Source organism: Pseudopodoces humilis, chromosome 2 (assembly GCF_049639895.1).
Source record: "Pseudopodoces humilis isolate 2021_Gansu_Grassland_sample_001 chromosome 2, ASM4963989v1, whole genome shotgun sequence".
NCBI lineage: Eukaryota > Metazoa > Chordata > Aves > Passeriformes > Paridae > Pseudopodoces > Pseudopodoces humilis.
The window spans coordinates 17,595,459-17,621,558 of NC_142201.1; the positions used below are offsets into that span (position 1 = coordinate 17,595,459).

General features: G+C 41.0%; 2 protein-coding genes across 9 annotated transcripts in view; one reads left to right on the forward strand and one right to left on the reverse strand.

The window, feature by feature from the left end:
• Positions 1–24,714, forward strand: part of GPM6B (glycoprotein M6B) — a 106,454-nt gene extending 81,740 nt beyond the window's left edge. For 3 of the 5 annotated variants that reach the window (XM_014250531.2, XM_005516640.2, XM_014250522.2), the window contains 6 exons: positions 10,432–10,618; positions 14,084–14,240; positions 17,370–17,541; positions 19,420–19,493; positions 19,799–19,864; positions 22,204–24,714. In XM_014250531.2, coding sequence (XP_014106006.1) covers positions 10,432–10,618; positions 14,084–14,240; positions 17,370–17,541; positions 19,420–19,493; positions 19,799–19,864; positions 22,204–22,353 — 806 coding nt within the window. In that variant the 3' untranslated portion in view covers positions 22,354–24,714. Of the gene's footprint in view, positions 1–10,431; positions 10,619–14,083; positions 14,241–17,369; positions 17,542–19,419; positions 19,494–19,798; positions 19,865–20,563 lie in introns of all 5 variants that reach the window. The other 2 variants (XM_005516641.2, XM_005516642.3) reach the window with 1 other exon arrangement.
• A 141-nt stretch (positions 24,715–24,855) lies between these two features.
• Positions 24,856–26,100, reverse strand: part of OFD1 (OFD1 centriole and centriolar satellite protein) — a 30,681-nt gene continuing 29,436 nt past the window's right edge. For all 4 annotated transcript variants that reach the window (XM_088052287.1, XM_005516638.3, XM_088052288.1 and 1 more), the window contains one exon: positions 24,856–25,313. In XM_088052287.1, the coding sequence (XP_087908413.1) occupies positions 25,268–25,313 (46 nt within the window). In that variant the 3' untranslated portion in view covers positions 24,856–25,267. The remainder of the gene's footprint in view (positions 25,314–26,100) is intronic.

Sequence of the window (26,100 nt, forward strand, 5' to 3'; positions counted from 1 at the left end):
ACGTTCTTCTGTTTTTCTTGTTTTGTTTGTTAAGGCTGTAAGGAGTCTACTTCTTTTATATGAATACTTGACATAAATTTCAATTTTCTTGTTAATGCTTGAAAGACAATAATGGGTGTTGTGAGGGACAGCTTCCTTTTAACTGTGCTCCCAATTGCTTCTAAACTCTTTACAGATGAGATGAAATAGTATGGGGATTTATGCGGATGAATCTACCAGACTCATCAGCCACAAATGCAGAAATGACACTAAAGCAGTGACAGCACATCTGACTCACTGGTATCCTACAATATGCTTCCTAGACAATATTCTGTGGTTTGGTTTGCATTTTTCATTTGCTAGAAGCACTAAGTGCATATGTCAGAGTTTAGGAGAAGATACCAGGTGATGCTGTAAAAATGGTTTGGTGATTCCACATGCCTGTCCTTTTGATGTCTGGCTTGAGACCTCAAGATCCTATCTAGTTTTTGTGAAGCTTTATTTTAAGGGTCTGTGGTGGAATTGAGTTTTGAAGCATCTCAGAAAGGTACCTGAAATCAAGCCTATGATTGATCACATCAGAAAATTCCAGTCTGATTGATGGATAGTACAGAAAGGGATGTATATGCTCAGAGACAGCCTTTGCAGCTAGCTCTATCCAGAATCCTCTTCTCTTTTCTCAGAGCTGAGTGACTGAAGCCTGCTTGACAGCTTGTTTGCTGGAGACGCCTGCCTCCGCATCAGAGACTTTAATAGCAATGCAGGGAAATATTCACCAATGCTTGCTGCCTCATCCTTCCCCTTTCCATTATATTTTCCTTCTCTTGTACTTTAGGATTCAAATGTTTATGTATTTCAAATATCTTTTCCCCCCAAATACTTAGGTCACCAATTATGATCTCTCTGTCTTCCATATCAATATTCATTTTGACCATATTTTATGCCAGGTTACCTGGGTGACAGGTTTGGGGCTGCCAGAAGACATTTCCAAACTTCACATTTAGTGCACATGGGATATTTTACACACAAAAGAAATACTTCAGGAAGTAGTGGTAGATCATGAATACTGGCTCCCTGGGCTGTGAAGGACATGGAAGGAGCAGGCTAGACCCTTGGTTATCAGGGTCTTGGGCCCCTTCAGCTTCCCCAGTGATGAGACATGTCCATATGTGCTGGCGCAGATGAGCCAGGACACGGAGATGCACAGCCTTCTGTTACAGCAGCTGGGAGTCTGGCACCTAAAATGGTGCTAGAAACCCTTGTTTAGGCAGCTGAACCCTTTTCAGTCTGCTTTGGGCATCTTTCTGAACTATCATGTAGGTAAATATCCTGTCATGAAGGAGTTGAGGATTAAAGGGTTCCTGTTGATGGAGTAAAAAACCTCCAGAGCCCAGAAATACCAGTTCAAGGGAAGATGTTTTAAATGGCTGCACTTAAAGAAATTAAAAGTCTTTTAGGCAACAGTGAAACCTCTCTGAATGGGTCTTGAGTAAAACCAACCTGACAATGATGGATTAGCCACTGTGAAAATGCTGGTCTTTGCTCTTGTCCCTTAGCTTGGAGGGAAGATATCACTTCAGTCCCAGCCCAAATCCCTGCTATAAGATGCCTCCCTTCAGCGCTGGCCTACAGCCCCCCACTGCTGGATGGCATTGGCTGCTGTGCTGAGATAACCTCTCTGCTCCTTTGACAAATCACAGGATTTTTTTGGGTGCCTTTGTCTCCTCTGCCAGTGTCCCAGTGGGCATCACTATGAGGGCACCTCTGTGGCAGTCCTCATAGCATCTGCCTCTTCTCCCAGGGTCTCCACATACAACATGATCTCACTTCCCTAATTTAAGCTTGAATCCAGCTCTTGAGCAACAAGGGAAAAGTCAGTGTGGGAGATTCACTGCAGTGCTGGAGCCAAGACATCCCCAGAACACCTGCAGGTTTAATGAGCCTTTCAAAATGCTAAAAATTTTTTTTTCCCAGAAAGCAAAGTACCATCTTTTTCTCTAGAAGTTGTTTAACATGAGCTTAGCTGTAGGCACTATTCCAGGTCGGGTGGGTGTTGTTTGCTTTATAGGAATATTTTTTCTTTTTTTTTTTTTTTTTTTTTATTGAAAGTTGCTTCCCCCAGATGCTGGGAGGTGTTTCAACATAAGGGCATGTGAATGTGGAGTATCTCACTGAAACAGCCTTCCTGCTCCTTTGCTGAAACAAACTCAAGTTTTACAAATGATGTGGTGAGGATTCAGCTGGGGAAATAATTGCATGAAAGCTGTTGCAGGGCAAAGGACTTCTCCAGTTACAGTTCCGTTTTCTTATTACTCCTCTTGTTCCATAGCTGGGTAAATGTCTGGGAAGATCTTTGCATCTTCAGGTATCTCCTAAATTGAGAATTTACCTCTGAGTCTGAGATCTGCCAGGCTGGAATACATACACACATATACACAAACACACAGGTTTTGGCCCTGTTTTCAGCTCTAGGGAGAGAGAGGTTGTGTTTCTTGTTTGCTTCTTTATAGCTTAGGGAGGAGTCAACTGGGGAAGCGGTGGATAGCAGTGGCTGAAATCCAGTGTGGCAAAAGTCTTGCTCTCCTGCTGTGTGCTGAAGGCTGGTGGAGGGTGAGGTGAATTACAGCTGGCAGAAAGGTGGAGCTAAGAGTTTCAACTCCAGTCTTCCAGGTAAGATATTCACCTTTGATTAAAGTAAAAGTCAGCTTTCAAAATCATGTCAGCCAAGATACAGGTGGGTCTGGAGGATGGTTGGATCAAGGAAACTCAGATGTCCCTACAGATTTTCACAGAGCTGTGGAAGTCACCCATGGAACTGAAATGCTTAGGTGCCTTTGTATTTCCACACTGAGCTTGTCTAGACCTCCAAGCATTTGGATATCTTTGGCAGTTTGCCCATTGCTTCATCTCTTTTACCTTTCTACCTTGAGTTTGTCCAAAATTATTGCTTGGGCTGGCATCTATTGAAGCAGCAGTTCCCTTCATGTTGACCCTCCTGAGTGTTTCTTCAAGAAGGAAAAAATAAGGGAAACAAGGGAAGGGAGGCCAGGGCAAGGGCAGAAGGAAAGGAGGGTCTTCAGGCCTGTTGAGCAGTGAGTTGTTGATGTTTCAGCTGGGAGTTAACAGCCCCAGTTTGGACCAGCAGCTGCCCTTGCTGGTACAATGTGTTTGAGCTTTGAGCTCTGCATGCCAATGAACACTTCCACACGCTCAGGCTGCGCTGAATCCCAAGTGTTATTTTGGATAGTAAATACTAGAACAAGTCTCCAGGAGAAATAACACCAAAGCTTATATCAATAATGCCTGATCTGTCCCTTATGTGAGAAGTCTCTTTTTAAATCACCAGCTTAATTTTTTTCCTGCAGAAGTAGCTTAGAGCTAAGAAATATCACTCCTCAAGAATTCCCATTGAAACCAGTTTGAAGTAAGGCCTTTTCCAAAGTATAAATTAGGTATTTTTCTTCTGCTATGGATTCCAGTGTTTCATAGGCCAAAAGTAAAACAGAGAAGACATGAATTAAAATGAAGTTCTGTCTGACCTTTGTCCAAAAGCAGTAAAGCTGGACAAGAGCAATTCTCTCATCCCACCATCTCATGGGGCATTCTGCCTGTGCAGGTCTGACTCCTTTCTCTCATACAACAAACACTTGGGATGGGCACTTGCAATAAGTATGGATGTAGTGATTCCTATTCTGTAGATTTCACTGTCTGATGAAGATGACTTCAGAACACCTGTGAGCTTAATGAGCCTTGCAGAGGTTGGAATGATACAGATGGGGAGTGAGTGTATTTCACTAAATTTGAAGAAGTTAAACTAGATAAGGCATGTAAAAAAAACATTCAGATTATCTGTCTTTGCATGAAACAGGTTTGGTTCCTGCAACAGGAGTGTAATTTTTTTCCTATAAGAACTGCTGATTTGGGAGGAAGAGATTTGGAGGAAAAAAAAAGAGGGTTATGACTACTGCTCTCTATTCTTAGAGTCTTCTCTGCATCATTTAACACCATCCAGAAGAAACAAATCTTGCCTTGGTAAAACAGCCTTTTCTCCAATTTGAACATAAATTTTTCTTTAGTGAGAGAAAAAAAAAATAGTTTTTTCTATGGATGAATTTCTGAAAGGCTGCTTGGTTTGTTTGGGCTTTTTTGTTCATTTGCTTGCTTGTTTGTGGGCTTTTTGTTAATCGTGTATGAAAAAGAAAGTGATTTTAAACCTGTGCTTACTGTATTTTTGCAGACAAATTCAGGAGCCACTTATTATCATTACACATACAGTACCACAGAGATACTTGGTGCTTTGTGGATTTGAAGAAGGGTCTGCTAATGTCTCCTCCAGGCTGTGAGATTTTTGTTCTTCATGTGCACCAATTCTCCTGCTTTCTCTGTGTTGCTTTCCAGCACAGGAGTTGTGAGCAAAGACTTTTAGTTCTCTTCTATGCAAGAATATGGAAGCATCTAACTCATAACAGAGAATAAATACCTTCTCTGAAGCAGGGACTAGCTGTACAACAGTGCTGAAACCAAATATCTTGTATCTGTAGCAAGAATAACTGGGGAAGTTAAAGCTGATGACTTTCAGAAAGGAGCTACTTGTTCTTCAGGTAGCTCTTAAATAGTAGAGGTTGGAGTGAGGTTTGCTGGATGGATCAGACTACTCCAGATCTCACAGGTTTTTACTTGAAAGAAGCATCTTGTGCTGGCCACTTGGAGGGATAACAGAGGTGGTCTTGCTGCATTTCAGGTCTGATCCTTTGTGGCAGCCCTGATGGCAGTGTTCTCCAAGGTCATGTCCCCTCCATCACAGGGACTCTGCTGGCCAGGAAGGAGTTATTGATTAACAACCCTGGAAGAGGAGAATGCAAGTACAGTGGGGAGATTATCAATCTGGCTAGACTAAAGTGCATTTACATTAAGTTTCCTGGCTTTCATGAGTTAATTTTCAGTATAAGTTAATTTCAAGAACTTCTTACTTGTGTAGGACAAAAAGGCAAAATTAGGAAATACTGAACTTGAAAGGAAGTTTTCTGTGGAAGAGCCTTAAGAGTTTTGTGGGAGGAGAAGAAAGGATTTTCTCTATTTGAGTTCATCACTTATTTAGTCTGTTTAATGTTAATCCAGAAGTGTGGTGAGCATTTATTCTAAGTAGTAATAGCAGTTTATCTTTGTGTCATGTTTGGTAAATCAGCAAAATTTAAGATGAGCAGGAATGGGTAAGGCTAGAGCTTGAACAAATACTTCCATGTGATTTAATGCAGAGCCTTTTTATTTTAGTCCCTTACTAAAGCATGGAGAGAAATTTGTCACAGGCTTTAAATTTATGCACATAAGGTTAAATATTTTATTGTGTTATTGCTACTGACCCTTGGCTGCAGGTGTGGGTGACAGATGTGAGGAGTTACCTTATTGCAGGTTCTGGCTTAGTCTCATGCAGAGAAGAAAGGTAAATTCCAGTTTTGCTTCTGAGGTATTAGCCTGTTCCCACATCCCTCACTGCTTCTCCTGTGGCTGCCAATCATGCAGCAGGTAGGAAAATGTAAATCCTAGCATGCATAAGCCATTCAGAATGGAAATTTTCAAAAATATGGTGGGTGGCAGACAGTAAAACTGGCAATTGCTTTCATTTTCTGACAAAATTCCATGGTGATTTAGGCCTCCAAGGGTATTATTCATGCTTGGTATTGGGTAATCTTCAGTACTGGGGAAGCAGGAGGTGAATGTCAAGCACTGAGTTGTCCTCTTCCATTTATTTGTGAATTGGGAGTAATGGTACCAAGGTTAGGCTCCTGTGGATGTGTAGTAATGAGCCTAATTTACAAGTGATAGCTTTGCTTAAGATGTTATATGGTGCTTTCATTTAAGGTGTTATTTAGTGCTTTTTTCCCCCTTGCAACCTTCCTTCTGTTAAAACAGTTCCTCCCCATGTGCTCCCTGAGCTGTGGTGCTGAAGCCAAAAGAGATTGTGGTTCTGTGGTAGAACATGATGTGCAATTTCTGCCCTGTACTAGCTGGACTTGTGTCTGACAGGCCAGCATTTCTTAAAATGTGTCACACAGGTACAGGAAGTAAGTGGTGAGGAGAAAATTAGGCCCATTGCTTTATCTTTCATGGGAGAGGAAGAAACCAAACTTCTAAGGAAAAGAAAGTGGGAACTAGCTCAAAGACAGCCACTAGCTCCCTGAAGTGGAAAACTTATGAAAGCTCTTTCCAGGTTTTCTTGGTTCCTTGGTTTTTTGTTCCATAGTGACCTTGACTATGGGCTAGTGGTTAGAACCTGAGATGCCTTGAGGCACTAGTTCAAGCTGGGCGGTGTTTGGAACATTAGACAATAGGCTGGTTTTCTGTCCAGGAGGTGTGGATATTCCTCCTTTACATCATGTTTTTCATGCTTTGCTTTGATGGATGGCTTTGTGAACATCAGCCTGTCTCAGCTTTTCAAGTCTAGGCTTCTAGAACTGATGTCTGATCTTCCTAGAGCAAGCCCTAGGAATACTCAAGGAAGCTATCTGATCCTATTGCATTGTCTTTCATCATTTCCAAAAACACAGATTTGACCTTAGTAGGATGAGGTAGTGTGTGAGAACTGCCTCTTTTTCTTTTTTCTTTTTATTGTAAGACCATTTTCCATTAATTTTCTATTACCTTGCCATTCTGAGTTTAAATCTTAAAGCTGTACTTAAAGTACCAAAGGAGGTTTAGCCACACAATCACCATTTGGCATGGGAAATTGAATGGCTAAGCCCCTGCATATATGCAGTAGGCTGTACACTGCTGAGCAGATTGTATAATTGTTTATCATACATTAAGCAACCAATTGCTGATTTATGTACATATGTAGGTTCATCCTTTACCAATTTCCTGTGACTGATAGCTTCCAGGAGATTAAAAGAATGGCCGGTTCCTGTTTCTTTCTCTTCTCTTTATTTTTGTCCTTTAGCAGGAATATTTGTGTCTGTGTGTGTGTGTGTTTAATAGCATTCGTTCCCTAGAGAATAATCTCAGTCTTTGTTTTAGCTGGCCTCCTTCTGAGAGTGTGTTAAATCTGTAGCCAAGATCACAGGCAGCTCTGGGCAAATCATTGGGCTGTTATTAACCTGCCTCCATGGCAACTGCTGCTAGCCAGCCTGAGGACAAAAAATGTTTTTATTCTGCTGAGTTGCACAAAAGGTTCTAGTGATGCCTTGCACAAAATGGCCATTGAAAAGGAAGATGCAGTGATGTGTGTTTGTGCTGTACAGTTTCATATTTAAATCGTTCTATACTGTTTCATTGGAAGTGGATATAGAGCTGAACAGTTCAGTGTTTTGGACATATGGAAAGTAAAAACTAGCAGAAAATTGGAGGTGAACTCATTTTAATACTACTTATTTTTGTCGGCTTGAGTTCACAGGCCTTCAGCCTGCAGTTGTCATCAGAGTGTTATCAAGTTATTTTGTGAACATGAACTAGGTAAACATTTTCCTGGGGTTTCAGCTGCACTGTGTGAAGATAGTTGCTGACTTCGAGTTACAAAGAGAGAACATAAAGGTTTCCTGGAAAGCTTTCTGATTGTTTTCAGAAATCTATGCCTTGCTTCAGTGCTTCTGTGGGAAGTTTGGTAAGCATATCTTAGTTCTTGATGAGCTTCAGATTTTAGCTGGTTTTGAAAGCTGCTCTTAGCAGTACTGTTTTAGGCTTGTGTAAAATTATAAAATTGGCCATATTGCTCAGGCTAGGCATGGCTTTAATCTGCCGATAAAGAGTGTTCACAGTGGGATCTGGGAGGGAGGTCTGGCAGCCCCAGCACTGCGATGAGGTTGTATCCTGCAGTTAGTTACCCTCTGGCAGGACGCTGTGAAGTTCTGCTGTTGATTTGGGTGCAGGATGACTATGGATGGATGGATGCTGTCTCTTGGAAACCTGTTGGTTTGGGATGCTTCATGTGCTTGCAAGCTGGCTGTGTGCTGTTTCCAGGTGTATCAAAGACTCTCATTCCTGCTTTAATCTTAGGGTCAAGGTGAGTAGCTCCTGCAGTCCCACATTTGGGCAGTTCTCTCTGCTCAAAATAATGTGGTTGCTTTAGACACCTCTGGGGGTGTCCCTTGGCTTTGCTCTGCACTGAGAAAATGAAGGCCACCCAAATTCTGTGATGCTTTTTTTACTTGGACTGCAGAGGAAGACAAAGAGTAAGGCCACAAAGACAATCTGTGCATCTGCCAGCTGCTAGAGAGGTGAGAGGGGGTCTGCCACTGTTGCCTTGTGTTCAAGGGTCTGTGGATTAGTGGTAGAAACTGTCATGTGTTTGGGTAAATGATCCAACAAACTCCTCAGGGCAAATGTTATGCCAGTGGCCTGGAAAACTGGCTTGGAGGTGTGGGGTATTAAACATCAGTCCTGGGTCTAAACCAGTTTTTAGTTTTGTTAGGCTGCTCCCGTTTTTTGAAACCAACAGCTTTTCTTTTGGATCTTGTCAGTCTCTTGGTTTTGTTTCCAGCTGTTTTTATTTCCTGTCTTTGATAGGATCCTTCTGCAAAGCAGTCTGTGGGATCAGCACAATTTAGGTCATCAGCATCTCTGCACTAAGCAATGATCAGGTGTTGGGTCTCCTGCTTTTGGAGCGTGGCTCAGAAGGTGGTTTTGTGCTGGGCTGTGACCACACATGTGTTGTCTGCTGGGTCAGAGCATGGTTACTTTTGGATAATCTTTCATGGCTAATCCTGCACCAGGTGCATGCATTTCTTGGATTAACTCTGGGAGGTTTGGACCTGACCTGGGAGCAGATGCTGCGGAGGCGAGCCAGCCTCACGTGTATGGCTTCTCTTGTGTGTGAGCTGTTCTCAGGCAAATTCCCCAAAGCAGAGGATTGCTCTGCAAGGTTTGTTGTCTGAACTTAGCTCTGAACCTCTGTGATAAAATGAAACCCAGAGACGATTTCCTCTGATAGTGTGCATTTGGATTTTGTTTGGCCTGTCACTGCTGAGCTGCAGTGTTTTTCATTTGGCAGTATTTTTGTCATGAAGATAGTTCCTACTGAGTGGACTCCAGCTGTGGACTAGGCTATAAAACCTTCCCAGCCTTGTTTCTATACAATTAGATCTTGTCTGCAGTTAGTGAAGTAGTGTTTCGTAAGTAATTTTGATGGTGATAGCTGCTTAAGCTTGACTAGGGCATTTGCTGGTGACTCTCTAAAAGAAGAGTTTCTTTCTTATGAAATGGGAAATCTTTCAATTATTGGATGCAGATTATTCTCCAATGTGTCACGGAAGTGCCTGCTCTGCAACTCATTCATTAGTGGGAATGGGAGGGGGATAAAAATAAACTTGCTTCATGTGGTGGCTGGAGACTTGCTGATCTTTGTGAGGGTGGGAAGATGTGATGTCCTCATTTGCCAGCTGTCTCCTTGCCTTCAGATGCTTTGTCCATGTAGCGCCTTGCCGTAGCAGCAGTGGCTGTCCTGCAACGCTGGCCGCTCCATTAAGCGTTGTCTTAATGGCTTGTGTTTTGCGCAGTTGTATGAAATGCACATTAATGGAGACAGCTTAATGCCATCACCCTGAAGTAATGAATTGGTATGGATTGCCATTACCATTATAGCGCAGTTAAAAGCTGTGTTTGTTTCCGATTTACATTTCCCAGCTCTGTAAGCAGATGGGTTTTCAGGCCACGCAGTTGGAAGGAACCTGGCAATTCAGCTGCAACCTCCTCATTACAGTGTTCATACAAATAGCAGCTCTGGGGGGGTGTTTTGTTAACTCAGACAAGTTAAACAACGCATTTCAGTTGATCATGCTACTGCAAACTCTATTCAGGGATCACTGTAAATCCAGGGTATCCTATAAAAAGCTGGAAATGTATTGCCTACATGCAATGCAGTTTCATACAGCTGCCCTCGACAAAAATCGTTACTCTTTGGATCCCATTCAATTTTTCCTCTATAACCTCATGTGGATTTATATAAAAAGATAACTTGGGAGGCCTGGGAGATGGTGGGATAGTTAAGTTTTGTGGACCTAAATGTATTCATCTTCCAATGAAAGTGCCTTTTCCAAAAGGCTTCATTGTCTTGAGTATTTGCCTCTCTGGCTCCCAGAGTGTTGCCATCATAGCTGGTGCTCCTGCCATTAGTAAAGCTGAAAGATGGTGAGCTCTGGATGAGTAGCTGAATTGCAATGGATCACTTTAGACAGTGATTTTTTTGCTTTTTCCATTTCATAGGCTGTCTCATCGATCTCTTGATCCTGTAAAGACAGGAGCACTCAGCCCACTTTCTGGGCTTTGAGTCCATACCAACAGATCTGTAGGTCACTGCTTTAGAGGGTGATGCTGTCTTGTACCACCTATAGATTTTTTGCTTAGCATGTCAATGCCTGGGCCTTTTATTCCCTGTGGCTTTTACCAAGTGGAGGACAAATATTCTTCTCCTCATAATTTGCTTTTTGCTCATGACGTTTCTTTTGCTTTCTCTCTTCTGCTTAGGTTGCTTTGAATGTTGCATTAAGTGCCTAGGAGGAGTGCCATATGCTTCGCTCGTGGCAACCATTCTCTGCTTCTCGGGGGTAGCGTTGTTTTGTGGCTGTGGCCACGTGGCGCTCACGGGAACCGTGTCTATCCTCGAGCAGCACTTCTCCACGACTGCCAGTGACCATGCTTTGCTGAGTGAAGTGTAAGTATGCCTCCCTTTCCCATTAGTCATCGTAAAACCCTCATGCTAAATGAGTAGAGATGGATTCAAACCTCGGTCTCCATCCCTGAGTATTAGGTTGCTTGTTTTTGTAACAGCACTCCATCATTTACTGGTATTTACATACAAAGAACGAGTGTGTATCCTAGTACACCTGTTTATATTGGGACCAGTACTATTTAATATCTTCATCAGTACCACAGACAGTGGAATTGAGTGCACCCCCAGCCTCTTTGCAGATGACACCCAAGCTGAGTGGTGCAGTTTGCTCACCTGAAAGGAAGGATGCCACCCAGAGGGACCTTGAAAGCCTTGAGGGGTGGGACTTTGTAAACCTCATGATGTTCACCATGGGCGAGTGCAGGGTGCTGCACATGGTCAGGGCAGTGCCCAGTATCAATACATGCTGACAGATGAAGGGATTGAGAGCAGCCCTGCCAAGAAGAATTTGGGGGCACTGTTGGATGAAAACCTGAATGTGAGTTGGAAATGTGCACTCGCAGCCCAGGAAGCCAATTATATCCTGGGCTGCATCCAAAGCAGTGTGACCAGCAGGGTGAGGGAGGTGTTTCTTCCCCTTTAGCCAGGTGAGATCCCACCTGGAGTACTGCATCTGGTCTGGGTGTGCTCAGCATGGACCATGTTGAGCCCATGGACCTGTTGGAGTTACTCCGAAGAAAGCCACTGAGATGATCAGAGGGCTGGAGCACCTCTGCTGTGAAGGCTGAGACAGTTGGGGCTGTTTAGCCCAGAGAAGAAAAGGCTCTGGGGAGACTTTACAGCAGCCTTCCATCAGCTAGAGGGACCTACAGTAGAGCTGAAAAGTGACTTGTACCAGGGCTTGTTGTAACAGAACAAGGGGTAATGATTTTATTTTAAGAGTAGATTTAGTTTTTGTTGGTGACATAGAGTTGGAAGGGATGTCAGGAGTAATATGGGAGTGTGGTTCTGTCCATCCCTCTTCAGAAGAAGCTGGACTGGTACATGAATAAAAAGAGAGAAAAAACCTGAAAGATCTGCAAATGTAGCCTTGGGACATAACCACTGGTGAAATATTTGGGTCTTTTATGTTCCCAAGGCTTCTCTGTGAGGCCAGAGGAAGGCCTGAAGTGCTGCCTCGGATGCCCAGGCAGCCAGCCTGGCCGTGTGTGGCTGTGATGGGGGGGTCTCTGTGACAAGCAGGGTAGGCATGGCACATACAGGAGTGCATGGGCAGCAAGCCAGACAGGTGATATTTGAATGAACTGAATATTCACTCTGATATCAGGGTCCTGTGCAGCACACTTAATTCTTATTTTAATTTCTGTTGTCACTGACTCCATGTATATGCTTGCAGGCATAGACCTGCCAGTTTGCTGCATAGCCTCTGAGCACCGGTGCCGGTCCCACAGCACCATTTCAGGACTCCCCCTGTCCACAGGACCCTCTGTACCCTGACCTGCTCTGGGACTGCTCCCCACTGAGGTCCCCACTTCCAGGACTGCCCACACTCAGTCCCTGGCTGTGGCCAGCAGTGGGTCCCCAGCTCCAGGGCATGAGGCACCAGGGCCCTTCAGTTAGACATAACATTTACTGAGAAAATGCAAGCAGCTGTTCTTCAGCATCTGGGTAACAAAATACCCTGTGCTTGCATCAGTCTCCATTTAAGCAAAATAGAAGAAATTGCAAAAGCAGCAGTCATAGGCAGCAAGTTTTATGTTTTGGAGAGTTGTTGACAATGTTTCTTGTCATGTCAGCACCAGCAGTTGGGAAAATGCATAATTCCTACCAAAGCAGCTCAGGGCTCAGCTCTGTGGAGCCAAGGGGGTGGCAAAGGAGAAGAGGTGTTATGAAGGGGCAAATTTAAGGCTATAGCAACATTTAATATAAAGAATTATATAAATATAAATTATAAATTATAAAATTATAAAATTATAAATTATAAAATTATATAAAAAAATTAGTAACACACCCTTTGGAATAGACTTTTTTAACTGGTTTTCCTATTACTAATTTCTGGTAGCAAGCATTGAGTCTCTCCTGGACTATTAATGATGGTGAAATGATTTCTTCTATACTCTCTCAAATCCCAAGTTAATTTTTTCATTCTTTACAGCACATGTGCAACAGATTTATCCAGTTATTTTTAATCAGTTTGGAAAACAAAGATAACACTTTTCACATAAAATTTGGAAAGAGCAATATCCTATTTTGATACAAGTGTAACATTTACTATATAAATTGTAGTCATCCATTTTCTTTAAGCTAAAACATTCAGATGCTCTTTGGAGATTTATGCCAGCAGCTACTTAGTGGAGAGTGGCAAGAATCAGAAAAAAATACCTTGAGCAAAAGCACATTTATCCTCAGAAAACTGGTAGTGTGGTCGTATAAAATTAACCTCTTGGTTCTGTGAATAGTTTCATCCAAAATAACCATCCCAACAATTAAATTTTAAGAAGTTCCAGGGAAATCGTGCTAATAACAAAATATGACTTTTGAAGACCAGGAGTCTTGTATGGAAGATCTGGCATTCTGGTCCTCCAAAACAATTAGCTTTTATCAATCTGATTGATATTATTTAGAAATTATTCTTTTCATCTACCTATTCTAGCTAATGGAAAAATACTGTTGTTAGTGCATCATTACAGATGATAGTTTTTTAAGAAATCAAGAACTTTCTCAAAGAACATCTGAGGGAAGTGCATACACCGTGTGCCCTGATACGATCATACTGTGAGTGGTTCCAGAGGAAATGGAAGCATTTCCTAAATAACTCTTCCATTAAAAAAAAATTAAAAAAAAAAAGAAAAATTAACATTTTGAGGTGCTCAACACTGCTGTGACTTAAAGCACTGAAACTACCAGCTCACTTGGAACCCTTCCAGGCTGTAGAGCAGCCTCAGGAGAAGTCACTGCATGTTTGCTGAGTCGTGTGTCAGACAAATATTGCTGAATTCAGAAATTTTTACAAACTTAAGTTAATCGGATTTCACAGGTGGAAATGGTGAATTTCAGGGACTGCTTCCTTTCCCTAAGCCAGAGGAATGACCACAGTGCCTGATAGTTCAGTCAGGGGTTCGGCTTCAGGCTTTGCCACTTCAAAGCCCTGCATTGTCCCTGTCAGCCATTCCCAAGTTAGGTGTCAGGAGCAGTAAGAGAAAAAAGAAAACCTCCATAGTGGAGGGGTGAAACTGCAGCTTTAACATGATGATTAACACCTGTCAGTGTAAGGACTGCAGCACCAACAGTGGATGCTCAGGTGGGTGCAGGACTAATGCACATCAGGATCGCTTACCTGGGAAGGAGCACAGTTGTAAGAGTGTTTTCCTGCAGTCTGCTTGCTTAAAATGCAAAGGAGCCTTGAACTTCTAGGAGTTGTCTCTCATTTATTATAATTTAAGAGGATTGACTTTATTTTTTTTGGACTGAAATCTAATTATATAATTTCTTTATTTTCTGTTTTAGAATACAGCTAATGCAGTATGTAATTTATGGCATTGCATCATTTTTCTTCTTATATGGAATAATCCTTTTGGCGGAAGGTTTTTATACAACAAGTGCTGTGAAGGAGCTGCATGGAGAGTTCAAAACAACAGCCTGTGGCCGCTGCATCAGTGGAATGGTGAGTGGGATCAGAAATGGGAACAGCAGTCTTTGCTGGCCAAAACCTGTTCGGCTTGGTTTGACTTCTGGGTTTTGAATAACAGAATATTGCTGCCTTCTTTGTTTAAGTCCTTGTGGGTGATCAGGGTCAATCCATGTCTTGGTTCTTCTTTGAACTTCAAGGGTGCTTGGTTAAATCAAAATACTGCAGAAGGGCTGGGTGGGGGCTGCCATGGCCTCTCTGTCGTAAAGCTGAACCCACTGGTCTAAAGTAAACTGAGGAGACTGCTAACTTTAAAACACTTAATGCGAGCCAAAATGAAATTTGTCGCTTTTAAACATGGAACACTTGAGTGATTCTTAAAGGCAGACTGTAAAATGGCTGTGGTTTGCAGAGCTATTTAAGTATCAAACTGTAATGGCTCTGACTTCCATAGTCAATTGTGCTTGAGTGTCTGGATGCTTCAACAAACAGTAATGAATGAATGAAGCTTCACAACATCTTTGCACTTGAACCAAGTATTGATTTGCAGATGGCAAAAGGCAGACACATAGAATAGCGAGGCTTCTTCACAAAGCCAAAACACGTAGAGCCCTAAAGTTACCAGCCATATTCTCTTCGGTATACTTATGTAGTAGAACAAAATTGTAAGCAAAGTTTAACTAAAAATAAAACTTCAGATTCTCACCCACATTGTTCCCAAGGGCACACTCTGCAAGAACAGCCATAACTATGTTTCTGAGAGAAGATTTCAAAGCTATTACTGAAAATCTGAATTCAAAGCTCGTAGTTATGGAGGAAGCTAAGCAGTATGACAGATCGCCCACGGGAAAGTGTGGGTGAAAAGAGAAGAGGCTTTTGATGTGATTGTTGCATTTTAATATGCAGTCTATATCCTGAACTTAAAAAATATGTACTTTCAGCTGGTTAAATACAAAAGAGATGCATGTTTATTTTCATGAGGGTTAGCAATTTTCCACTGCGCTGTTGGGTACTTACTGAATTTTTCAAGACCTAATAAAAATAAGGCATCTGATAATTTTCCAGTTAAGCAGCTATTTGCTCAGTTTTTTTCTATAAAGTGTGGTCTTCACTAAGGAGCAAAATTAGATCTAAAGCAGTGTTTTCTAAAGATCCAAAATAAAGTAGAAACATACACATCCATGCATCTCATCAGTGCAGACAATTGCTTGTGCAGTTGAGTAGTTGCAGGCACATGATTGTCAGCTTATACAAATACCAGTGTGACACATGGAAATACGGCAGAAAAACATGTTTTTATGTTTGTCCATATTTGTCCACACAATGAAGGAGAGAATTTACCAGCTGAGGAATGGCTTGGAGCTCTGGTAAGCTGCATTAATGTTTGGTTCTTACAGGAAAAGTGCCTGTATGCTGCTGTGTAAAACCTTAGGGCTAGAACAAGGTTTGTGAGAAGATAAAATGTTTAACAGACTAGTGACTGCAGCTGGGTACAGGCAACAGGCTTTTGGACATACAATGACATTCTGCCACTTTGATCAAGAGCTCCTCTACTTCTTTCTTTACATTACTGAGCGAAGTCCTGAAAGGCAGTCCCATCTTGCATAAGGTTGTTAAAGAAGACAGATTTCCATCTTCCCTAAATTATTTGTGTTGGCTCTGGTAATGCAGAATAGCCATTTCCCACAGTTACTACATTAAATGTGAGAGTGAGTATATTTTTTTCTGTCTATTTTAGGACTTAAAGGCTTTGTGCACTTCCTGTCATGCACACTTCCACGTATGCAAACTCATTATTTATTTGTAGTGATCTACAGAAAGTCTTTAACTTGGTCCTCTTGGTCCTTCCCAAAACCCAAAGAGATGTTTTCAATTCTCACACAAAACAAAAAGGTCTGGTATATGGCGCTATCTAATATGAAATAGGGTATTCCAGTTGAGTTGTCTATAAATTAAAATTCAGCTGGGGTTTTATGTGCCATAGTTTTGCCATAACTTCCACCTCCCCACACAGCACCTGCCTTGACTGAAACCTAGCTGTTGTTCAGCTTTGGCTCTAACACTTGCAGGATTACTCTGGAAAAAACCTGTGGGGATGCAAACTTCCACCACTGCCCATTAGTTCAGTCCCTTGGTTCTGGGTCAGGCTAACAATCCTTCCCCCTGAGAGCCTTTCCCATCCTTGCTGTTGTCCTTTGGCACACAAATTTTAAGTAAGATAGTAGAGCACCAGTGCTTTACTGAAAGTAAAGCCTTTCCAGTCCACCTACAGCTAAGAACTAACAGTGAAAAGAGAGCCCAGGAGATGTAAAAGCATTCCCCCGCTTTCCAAGTGGGATCCAAATCCTGTTCTCACCAGGAGGAGGGAGCTAGGAACTGATGCCAGAGCTGCTGTTTCACCATAACACTTAGAAGAGGAGGGAAAAGAGGGAAGGGGCTTGGTGAGAGGAGAAAGCTGGATATTTTCAAAGCAATCAATGCCACATCTTCTAATTTAACCAAAGACAATGCACATAATGTAGGTTTTTTTTTTTAAAAAGCAAACCCAAACCAGCAAATTTTAGTAGATAAATCCATGATTCTCTAAGGTGAAGTAATTAATTTTCTGCTTGGTAATGTGTATTAGACCAGTTGAATCCTTCTGATCTGCTGTTAATGGTCATGATATGTTTGCAAAAATAGGCATTTTCAAATGTTACATTCCAAATTTATTTCAATACATCAGGGAGTGTGGGGGAGCTCTGTGAGCATCGATTCACTGTGTGGTTTTGATTTGCAAGTTGTATAGAAATGCTAGTATGTTACAGTTAATTTTAAAAAACCCTTAAATTGATTTTTGCTGGAATTTATTTGTTTTAGCCTACAACCAGCATCCCTGCTTAGCTGAGAATCTTGAGAAATCAATGGGCTGCTCTTTCATGAGGGCAATCTGTTTACTCAAGCAGGCTGATGAAAAAGGAAATGTCTGAATTACTCTCTCTGTAGCACTTAAGCTACCAAAGTATTTGTAAGCAATGAGAATACTGATTTATGTGCTTGAAAATCAAATGTTTTCTTACTTGAATTCTGAAAGTATGCTTAAGATTATTTTGAAGTGTTTTTAAGGAAAATGTAAGTAGTCTTTTCAAAGAATAAACACAAAGTGTTTGTGTTTTCTCTGCCCAGTTTGTTTTCCTCACCTATGTCCTTGGAGTGGCCTGGCTCGGGGTCTTCGGCTTCTCTGCTGTGCCTGTCTTTATGTTCTATAACATATGGTCAACTTGTGAAGTCATCAAATCTTTTCAGACAAATGTGACAGTTCCAGGGGACCAGATCTGCGTGGACATCAGGCAATACGGTACTCGTTTTAATCCTGATTAAATGCTTTATCCATTCTCTTTGGTCTGTCTTCAGTAGTTTTGTCTCAGCCTTATCAGATGAATCAAATGAAAAAGCATCTTCTATATCTGAATGTGCTAATACTTTTCTAATTAATTCACATTACACTGATCTCTTTCCAGATGCAATCAATTTAACTGAACTGACAAGTCACTGATCTGAAATGATTTTGTAGCGGTTTCCAATACTGTAATATTAGGTTTGAAAATAGATCAGCCTCAAAATAAACTTCTTGGAAACAGTGTGGAGAAATAGATAACCAGATTGTGGGTTTTGAACCCATATGCATATAATCTGTTCTTTCAGAAAGCTGTTTTACATTTAAAGATGGAGTAAATGTCTGAATGTTGCTCTGACAATTGCTTTTAGTTAAAAAACCAAAAATCTGCAATTAAAAGTCTTCCATAACTAATAATAAATTAATACTGCTTTCTGATGGCATGCAGAAATCTGAGGGATAATAACTTAAAATAAGGTCAGGCTTTTCATTCCTTAAGGTGAATTTTTCATGAAGTTAATGTTTTCAGCTTCCCCTGTGTAGAAGACCTTTTGTCACCATTACTTTTGGCTTCATCCTAGCTAGCATTTTCTAGGAATGTTTCTTTCATTGGACTAAGTCATTCAAAGCTGAGAAAATGGATTCAAAGTTGAAAAAGTAAGAAAGCTTGGCTTTGCTCTCCTGTCCAGGTAAGTGCAGTAGAAGAAAAGACACACTAATTTTTAAAGCAACTCTTCAAATCAGTTAAACATATACATTCTATTTTAGCAGCTCACAGCAAGAAGCTGGGAAGACATTTTCTTCAGCAGCAAAGCCTAGGAGTGAAGGGAGATGTGCTCCTCCACCTTCCTGCTTCTCCTGGTTGTTCTGCAGCTCTATTAGTCTTGTATAGGGCTGTATTGTTCCCTTGATCAGTAAAACCATTTGGGTTTCAGTGTGTGGTGGGAGAGAGCAGCTCCCTATCAGACAACACGTGTCACTGAACTTTCCTCAGATTTTTTGGGTGGAAGCAATAGCTACAAGGCTCGAATTGGACGTAGCAGTTGCAGAGAAGCAGCTTTTACAGGAAGAAAATCCTATGAAAACTTTTTGAAAGCCATGCCATTCTGAGATAATTTCAATGACAATGCTTATAGAGTTGCTAATTCCAACCAGCTGGGTTGAAATGCAAAGTTGTATGGAGAAACAAACTGTTTCTCTTAATTCAAATAGGTTTTGCTTAAGCTTCACATCTATTACAGGCCTAAAAGTTTATGTTATTGTAAATCTGCTAGAATCTGTTGACTTTTCAGACTTTCAATCATATAAGAAAAGTAACTGGGAGTATTTGAGGTATGACAGACTGAACTTTCTTGTAGCACTGTTCACTTGATGCTTTTTACCTACTGGAACTAAACCAGAAAAAAAATCCTGTAATTCTTCCCTCTAGTTCTATATTCACACCCCTCCACAGTAGTTTCTTGTTCAAGCAGAACCTCATCTAGTAAGTGCTACCCTGAAAGGTGCCAAGTACCTCTGAGATGCAGATTCTCTCTTCTGTGCTGAGTGGGGGAGTAGGCAGAGTGTGCAACTGGACCCAAAGTGCAAAAACCCAACCAACTGTTTGGCTGCCAGATGGGAAAAGCTCATCTGAGAACACGCCTTAGCAGCAGCCCTCAGTGTGAGGAGAAAGCATAACCTGAGGGAGTTTGAATTCCTGCTGCCAGCTCCAAGCTCTGCTGGTCAATGGACGGATGCCTGGAATGGGAACACAACTGGCAAGTGGGTGAAAAAGATGAGAGGAATGGAAGGTGTGTGTTGATTGCTAAAATTAGTGGTTTCTTTTCTGTGGTATTTCAGGTATTATCCCTTGGAATGCTGTACCTGGCAAAGCCTGTGGCCCAATTTTAGAGAACATCTGCAACACAAATGAGGTACAGAAATGTAACCTGTGTGCAGCTTTTGCCTACAAGTCACTTGGGCACCTTGTAATAAATACTTCATGGAAGTTTTTGGAGAGAACTCTTGCTGGTAGTATAAAGAGATTGCTTTAAGTGTAACACTGAACTAGTTGTTACATCATCAAAAAAAAAATTATTTTCACATTTTTATTTTCTAAAGCTTTGCTACCGTGTTACAAAGATGGTTTTATTATCCTTATTCTCTAGAACACTTGAAATACAATTTATACTATTCCTAATGAATTACTTCAATGTTTTTAACATGTTTTTTTCTCTAGTTCTACATGTCTTACCACCTGTTCATTGTGGCTTGTGCTGGAGCTGGTGCCACTGTCATAGCATTGGTGGGTAGTATTTTTTGTTGTTTTATAATAAAAATGTTCATTTTAGGCTTAAGATGCTTTAAGATTAAATTCTGTATATATTAAAAGTAGTGATACTAGACATGAATGAGGATGAGCTGTAATCACTATTATTTGCTGCTATGGTTTGGTCATCACAAGTCAGCAGGTCCCCAACTTTTGCTTTAGGAAGTCATCTTAACCCGCCTCCCCCATACTTAGGAACAAATTATTTGCATGTCCTTTCAAAATCCTACTTCTATCCACTATTTCTGCTTTTATTTCCACTATTTATTTTTGGTTTTGTAGTTTATTTGATCAGCTGCTTGTAACCTCTTGGTTTCCTTTGCCTGCAGCCAGGCAGATTGACTGGTCCAACCCTGCAGTGCCCGTTCCAGGTAGCAGCGGGGAAAAGGGACGTTAACCAGATGCCTTGTTCCTATGTCTAATGCGTCCTTTAGTGGCCAGCTTCTAACCTCCTGCCAGCCAAGCCCTGGTGTAACACTCACAACTGGCTGACAAAATAGCCTTAGGGTTTGCACTGGGTTGTCCTCCCCAGAGAAATGGCAGGTTATTTATTTGCATCTTCACCATGTAAGGAGCTCAGAGTAACATCTGTTGTAAAATTATCAAGAGTTGCCCAAGTGGGCTCCAGCCGTCACCTTGTTGTATCTTACTCTCCTGTATTTTCTCTTCCACCAGCTGATCTACATGATGGCTACTACATATAACTATGCTGTTTTGAAGTTTAAGAGTCGGGAAGATTGCTGCACTAAATTCTAAATTGTATAAGCCCAGTAAAAAGCTGCATTGCGTAGCTTGAAATACCACTGACACCCTAGACTAAAAGTCTAGCTTTCTGAATTTTGTTACAGTAATTGTAAATAGCTTCAGTAAGCATCGTTTAGCTTATCAAATTAATGAAATGACTTCTTGTATATGAACTATGATGTGGATGAGATCTGGCTATGTTTTCATGTTGAGAGGATTCAGTTACTGTAGGGGTGTTTATAAAGCATCCTTCTGAAAAGGGGATGTTTTCATTTCAGGTCTCCACTTGATTTCTAACAGTCATCTCAAACAAATACTGCAACAGTTCAGGGTCAGATGCATTAATTTATTCTTCACCATGAACACCAAATACAAATCCCCCCCAAGCATACAAAATATATATGGTGTGAAAGAAAAGGAATAATAAAGTAGTGCCATTCTATGTTGGCAGAGATCAGAAGCCCAGGTATTATGAATAAATTTCCTTGTGTTTCCAAGTGATTCCATGGATGATGAAATCACTTTCTCTTACTCTTAAGTAAGTGCCAAATGATGCTCTTTCTCTAAGAAAATACATCCTTGTCTTAGCTCTGCGTAAAACAATCATTCTTTCTTTTGGACCCTGAACTAGTAAGAAACAGCACATAAACAGCTTCTGCTCTTGTATGGCTGCACTTTAGTAACTGATTTCTCAGTAGCCAGATCTCAAAAATGTAAGTATGACTGCACAGGAAGCAAAACCATGCAGAGATCACAGGGACCTTTCTACAGTGTTGGGGGTAAAAAGAAGGAGAAGCAAATCAATGTTTTCAGATGTAGATGTTTTTGCATGACATATGGGCAAAAGAAGTTGGCAAGAGATGAATGCACAAACTAGAAAAACAAACACGTAATAATTTAAAAAAGAGAACCATTTGCTATATACAGTATAAAACTCTTCACCTGAGGTTGGACAATGGAAGCTTAAAATGTAGCTATAAAAATACAGGATTAAGACTTCTTAACCCAGAGATTGCATGCTTTTGCTTAGTTTTGGACTCATGTTTTGATGTTTAATTTTTCAATGTGTTAATGTAGCCTTGTTCGCATAAATAAAACGGTTCACAGTTTCAGGTTTTTTTCCAGGGGGAGGGTGGAATTCTCATCTGCTTGTTGGGGGAAAAGACCTGCCAGGCTCTGGGCTGGGATATGCATAAACACCACGACCTTAGAGAGCAGTTCTTCTGAGCACCTCGTAGTTTACAGATTCCGTATATTGCCACATACAAAACTGTTTTCCTGCTTCCCCCATTCTGCATTTTAATTGACCCGTACAACTCTGTAGCTCATTTTAATATTGTTGTACTAACTTTCTCTAAATTGTGAATAACCAACTGAACTATTAGCATGCCAAATTCTAGAGATCTTTGAAAAATAGCCTCTGTGCTTGTTTTAATAACAGAATGCTTATTAACGTAGAATAACTATTTTTTTTTTGGTCGTTATTTTAAAGAGCGTCTATTAATCTGACTAGCAGCTTGCTTTGCCTCTTGACATGCTCACTCGCCATCATGCTCACCCTTCTCTTCCAGATCCACTTCCTCATGATACTGTCTTCTAACTGGGCCTACTTAAAGGATGCAAGCAAAATGCAGGCCTACCAAGATATCAAAGCAAAAGAAGAGCAGGAGCTTCAGGATATCCAGTCTCGGTCAAAAGAGCAACTCAATTCTTACACATAAATGTTTGCCACAGTAATTCAGCAGAAGAGTTCTGTAGCTCTGACAAATCAGCAAATAGCTGCTCTGCAGTACAGATGTGTGTCTAGCAAACAAAATTATAGAGAAGTGTAAAAGCTTCACATTCCAGCTCCTGGAAAACTTTTTTAGGGAAATCTTCCGTCCTTTCTAACAGAGAATGGAGGGTTTATTCCTGGCATTTTAAAAGGCAACACTTTACAAAAAGTGACCAAATTATTCTTCTTTGAGACTTGGTATTTAATATTTGACTTATTCTAGAACATGACGCCCTGCACAAAACGGTGGCAGGTGCCCCAGCTGAGCAGGCAGTAGATCTGTGCAGATCTCAGGCACATGCACAGTGCGTGACTGAGCACCTCCCAAAGGAACTCGTGCCCAGCTGGGGTTTCTGAGAGGAGCTCGTGTCTGTGTGATGGCACAGCTGCAGCACCTCCCAGGCTGCAGGTGGGATGTTTGGGAACACCCACACCTGGGCCATGGGAGCAGCTCCACCCCTGTGCCACACGCTGCCATGATGAAGCTGTCACGTCCCTGTGCTCACCTGAGGGTCCAGCAGATCTCCCAAATTCTAATATTTTTATTAACTATTTACTGGAATGTAGATCCCTGGATCTGGATAATGATCCCCTTCTTTGAAAATAAATGTCAGCTTTGCCTTAATATTTATTTTCTATAAATGTCTTAGCATTTATATGGTGGCAGGAGACCATTATCCTACATTTTAAGCACGTGAAAGTGTTACCTTATTAAAATGATACTGATCTGACTATTCCAAATGAGCGGATGAGAAAGTTTGCAGAGTTTTACACAATAATAAAATTTGCAGCCATAAAAATAATACAGGATGTCCACCTTTCTCTATCTTGGTGCTTAGCAAATTTATAGTCAGTGCTTATGTGTTTTCCTTTTTACAAATTAATTAGCACACTAAGAAAATGTGGTGTTCAGAGAAAAAAACAACAAACAAACTGGTGCCATTTTAAAGTCATTTCCCATAGAAGTCTGCCTTCTAATTAATGTTTTTTTTCAGAAGCATTCAGTGATATCTTGAGTATTAGTGATGGTATATTTGGTGTTTGTTCTATATGATATATATATATATATATAAATGTTGGGGGGGAAAAGTAAAAATACATAATTCATTTGAAAAAATTAAATATTCAAGTCATACCCCTGCTAAGCTGACGTGTGGTTTGGTAGTTTTGACTGTTTGCTGAATATACATCAAAGGAAGCACAAATTCCTTCAAATCAGTATTAAGAGAAAAGGCATTTTTGGGGGGGATATTAACTTCAAATATAATTTCTTTTGTTAAGTATTGAAGTCTAATTTGACAGTTTCAAAAAAGGGGCAAAGTTGATTGATGTAGAGCAAATACGACAAAATAGCCTAGTGTATGTTCTTACCTGTTGCATGAAGGAGACATTTCTACAGCAATGCAGGTGATGTTCTAGCCCAGTGTTTGCATAAGGGTAATAATGGAGGCAGTGTCTTAAAGCCTAATTCTTTTCTAATTCAGTGTAGCTATTACTGGGAGTTTTTGAAGTTTTGTTTAAGTAGTCTAATATTTTTATGTAAAGAGCATTAAATTTTGCTATGTATAAATTTTTGTAACCTAACAGTGAATCAATATTTTCTATCAGTGCCAAGGGCTTCCTGTAGTTACATCCAAGTGTTAAAATAAATATTTGTAGATAATAGACAACACTTGTGTATGCTTATTTGAACCCAGACCTACAGCTACTCCATGGCAGTGCATCACTAGGCTTTATGTCTCTATCCGAGGTGAAACATGTTCTGTTCCAGAGCTCCCTGCCCTCTTGCATGGGGCAGGGCTGCCCTGCAGGTGCAGCTGCAGCAGCAGCTGTGTGCAGCATGCAGTAGTGGTAGTTGTTCCAGGCCAGCATAATGCAACAAGCACTACCCCTTCCCAACATCCAACAGGAGCAGTCACTCAGAAATTCTGTAAAGGCCAGAGTGGCTGCAACAGCAAATTAAGCAGCATGCAAAATTAGAGTAACCGCCACATCACATTTTAGATTAATTTCAAAAAGCAAAGTTTGTATCTGTCATGGTTTTGGTACGTTGTGTTTAAACATCCAGTGAATTCAAGACAGAACTTTGTTTTTTGCCCCTAAATTCTGTCAAACTTGGCTTCATGTTCTTGTAGTTAGGTCAAGATGAGCAGCCTCAAATGCAGTGCAAGTTGTAATATATGCTGCCACCCAAAATTACTTCATTGATAAAAACCTACTGTATTTTATACTGTAAATAAAGTTTAATGATCTTGCCTATAATCTACCTACAAAATACAAAGCTTAAATAAAGATGAGTTAAATAGCATTTTTATTTTAATCTCTCCATTCTGGGCTGGTTAATACCAACAAGGTGATACATGAGAGGGACTGCTTTTGAAAGTGGCTCCTGCCCCTGCAGCAGAAGGGACACCTTAGTTTGGGTCTGTCACACTCAAACTGTGTGAACCAAGTGCCTCCACAGGATGCCTTTAAAAACAGGTGATGAGGGAATTTCTTGTTCCCTTCACCCACACTGAACCATTTGGAGAAGGGGTTGGGGGGTGGGGGTTGGGAAAGTTGACAAGGTTTAGAGGAATTCAGTGCCAACACAAGTCTACCCAAACATACTGATCAGTTTCTGTTCCCTGCTTTGTTCTTTCTCTCACCCCACCCAAGGGCTTCCTCCTGGATTAGTAACACATCAGGACTCCCTGTTTGACTTCAGTGACAAGTGACGAAACAGATCAAAATCAGCTTTATTAATTTATAATTACACAGCCTGCCGTGTTGGTGCCTAACATTTATTAAAGGCACAAAGCTACTTTAAAAATATCTCATCATAATAATAATAAAAATTTAAAAAAATCAATAGCTATTGTTCACCAGAAGCTTTCATCCACATCTCCATGAGAAATGTCTGCAACACTGTATTGATTATCGGAGGGAGGAAAAGAAAGTGGTATGAGTCCAATGTAGTTTATCTTAAATCTTAATACTCATTTTAAAACGGAAGTTAAGAAACTGCCTTTGCTGCAATTCTCTTGCTGTTTCAGTGAACTGCTGGCAATAAAACCAACCCAAAAGGAGGAGAATTTGGACCTTAATTAACTGAAAGCCACCACCTCTATCTCAAAAAGCAGAACTATCTTCTGTAGTGCTCACCCAGTGAAAACAATACAAGTGGTGCCAATTCAGGAGCAGCAGGGTAGGGTCTGTTAGGTTTAACAGCACAGATAATAGTGAATCATTACTGTGGTTATGGTGAACCTTTATGGGTTTTTTTTCCTAACTGCTCTATATTTTTTGCTTATTTTCAATTCTACATCTTTGAATAAACTGAAATATTTGGAAGAGGATTGTTTGGTTTTTCTCTTGCAAGCAACTAAAGCGTATCTGTATTTATCGATGCCTAGAGAGAACCAGAGGAAACGCCTGGGTTGTTGTAACTCAGTGCAGGCAGACAAAATCTCAGAATAAAGTGTCGTAAAAGTCCACAGTGGTGCTGAAAAATCAAAGCTAGGAACAGACTATGGGTGAGGTGCAGCACAGACCTTCACCCAGGGTGGCATCACCCAAGAGCAATCCCTCAAACTCCAGCTCTCTGGGAAGGAAGCTGGATGCTGCTCAGTTGCAGGTAGAAAGTTGTGAGTGCCACAACTCCTGAAACAGATCACTGAGTGCAGCTCTCATATGTGAGTTCCATACAGTGCTT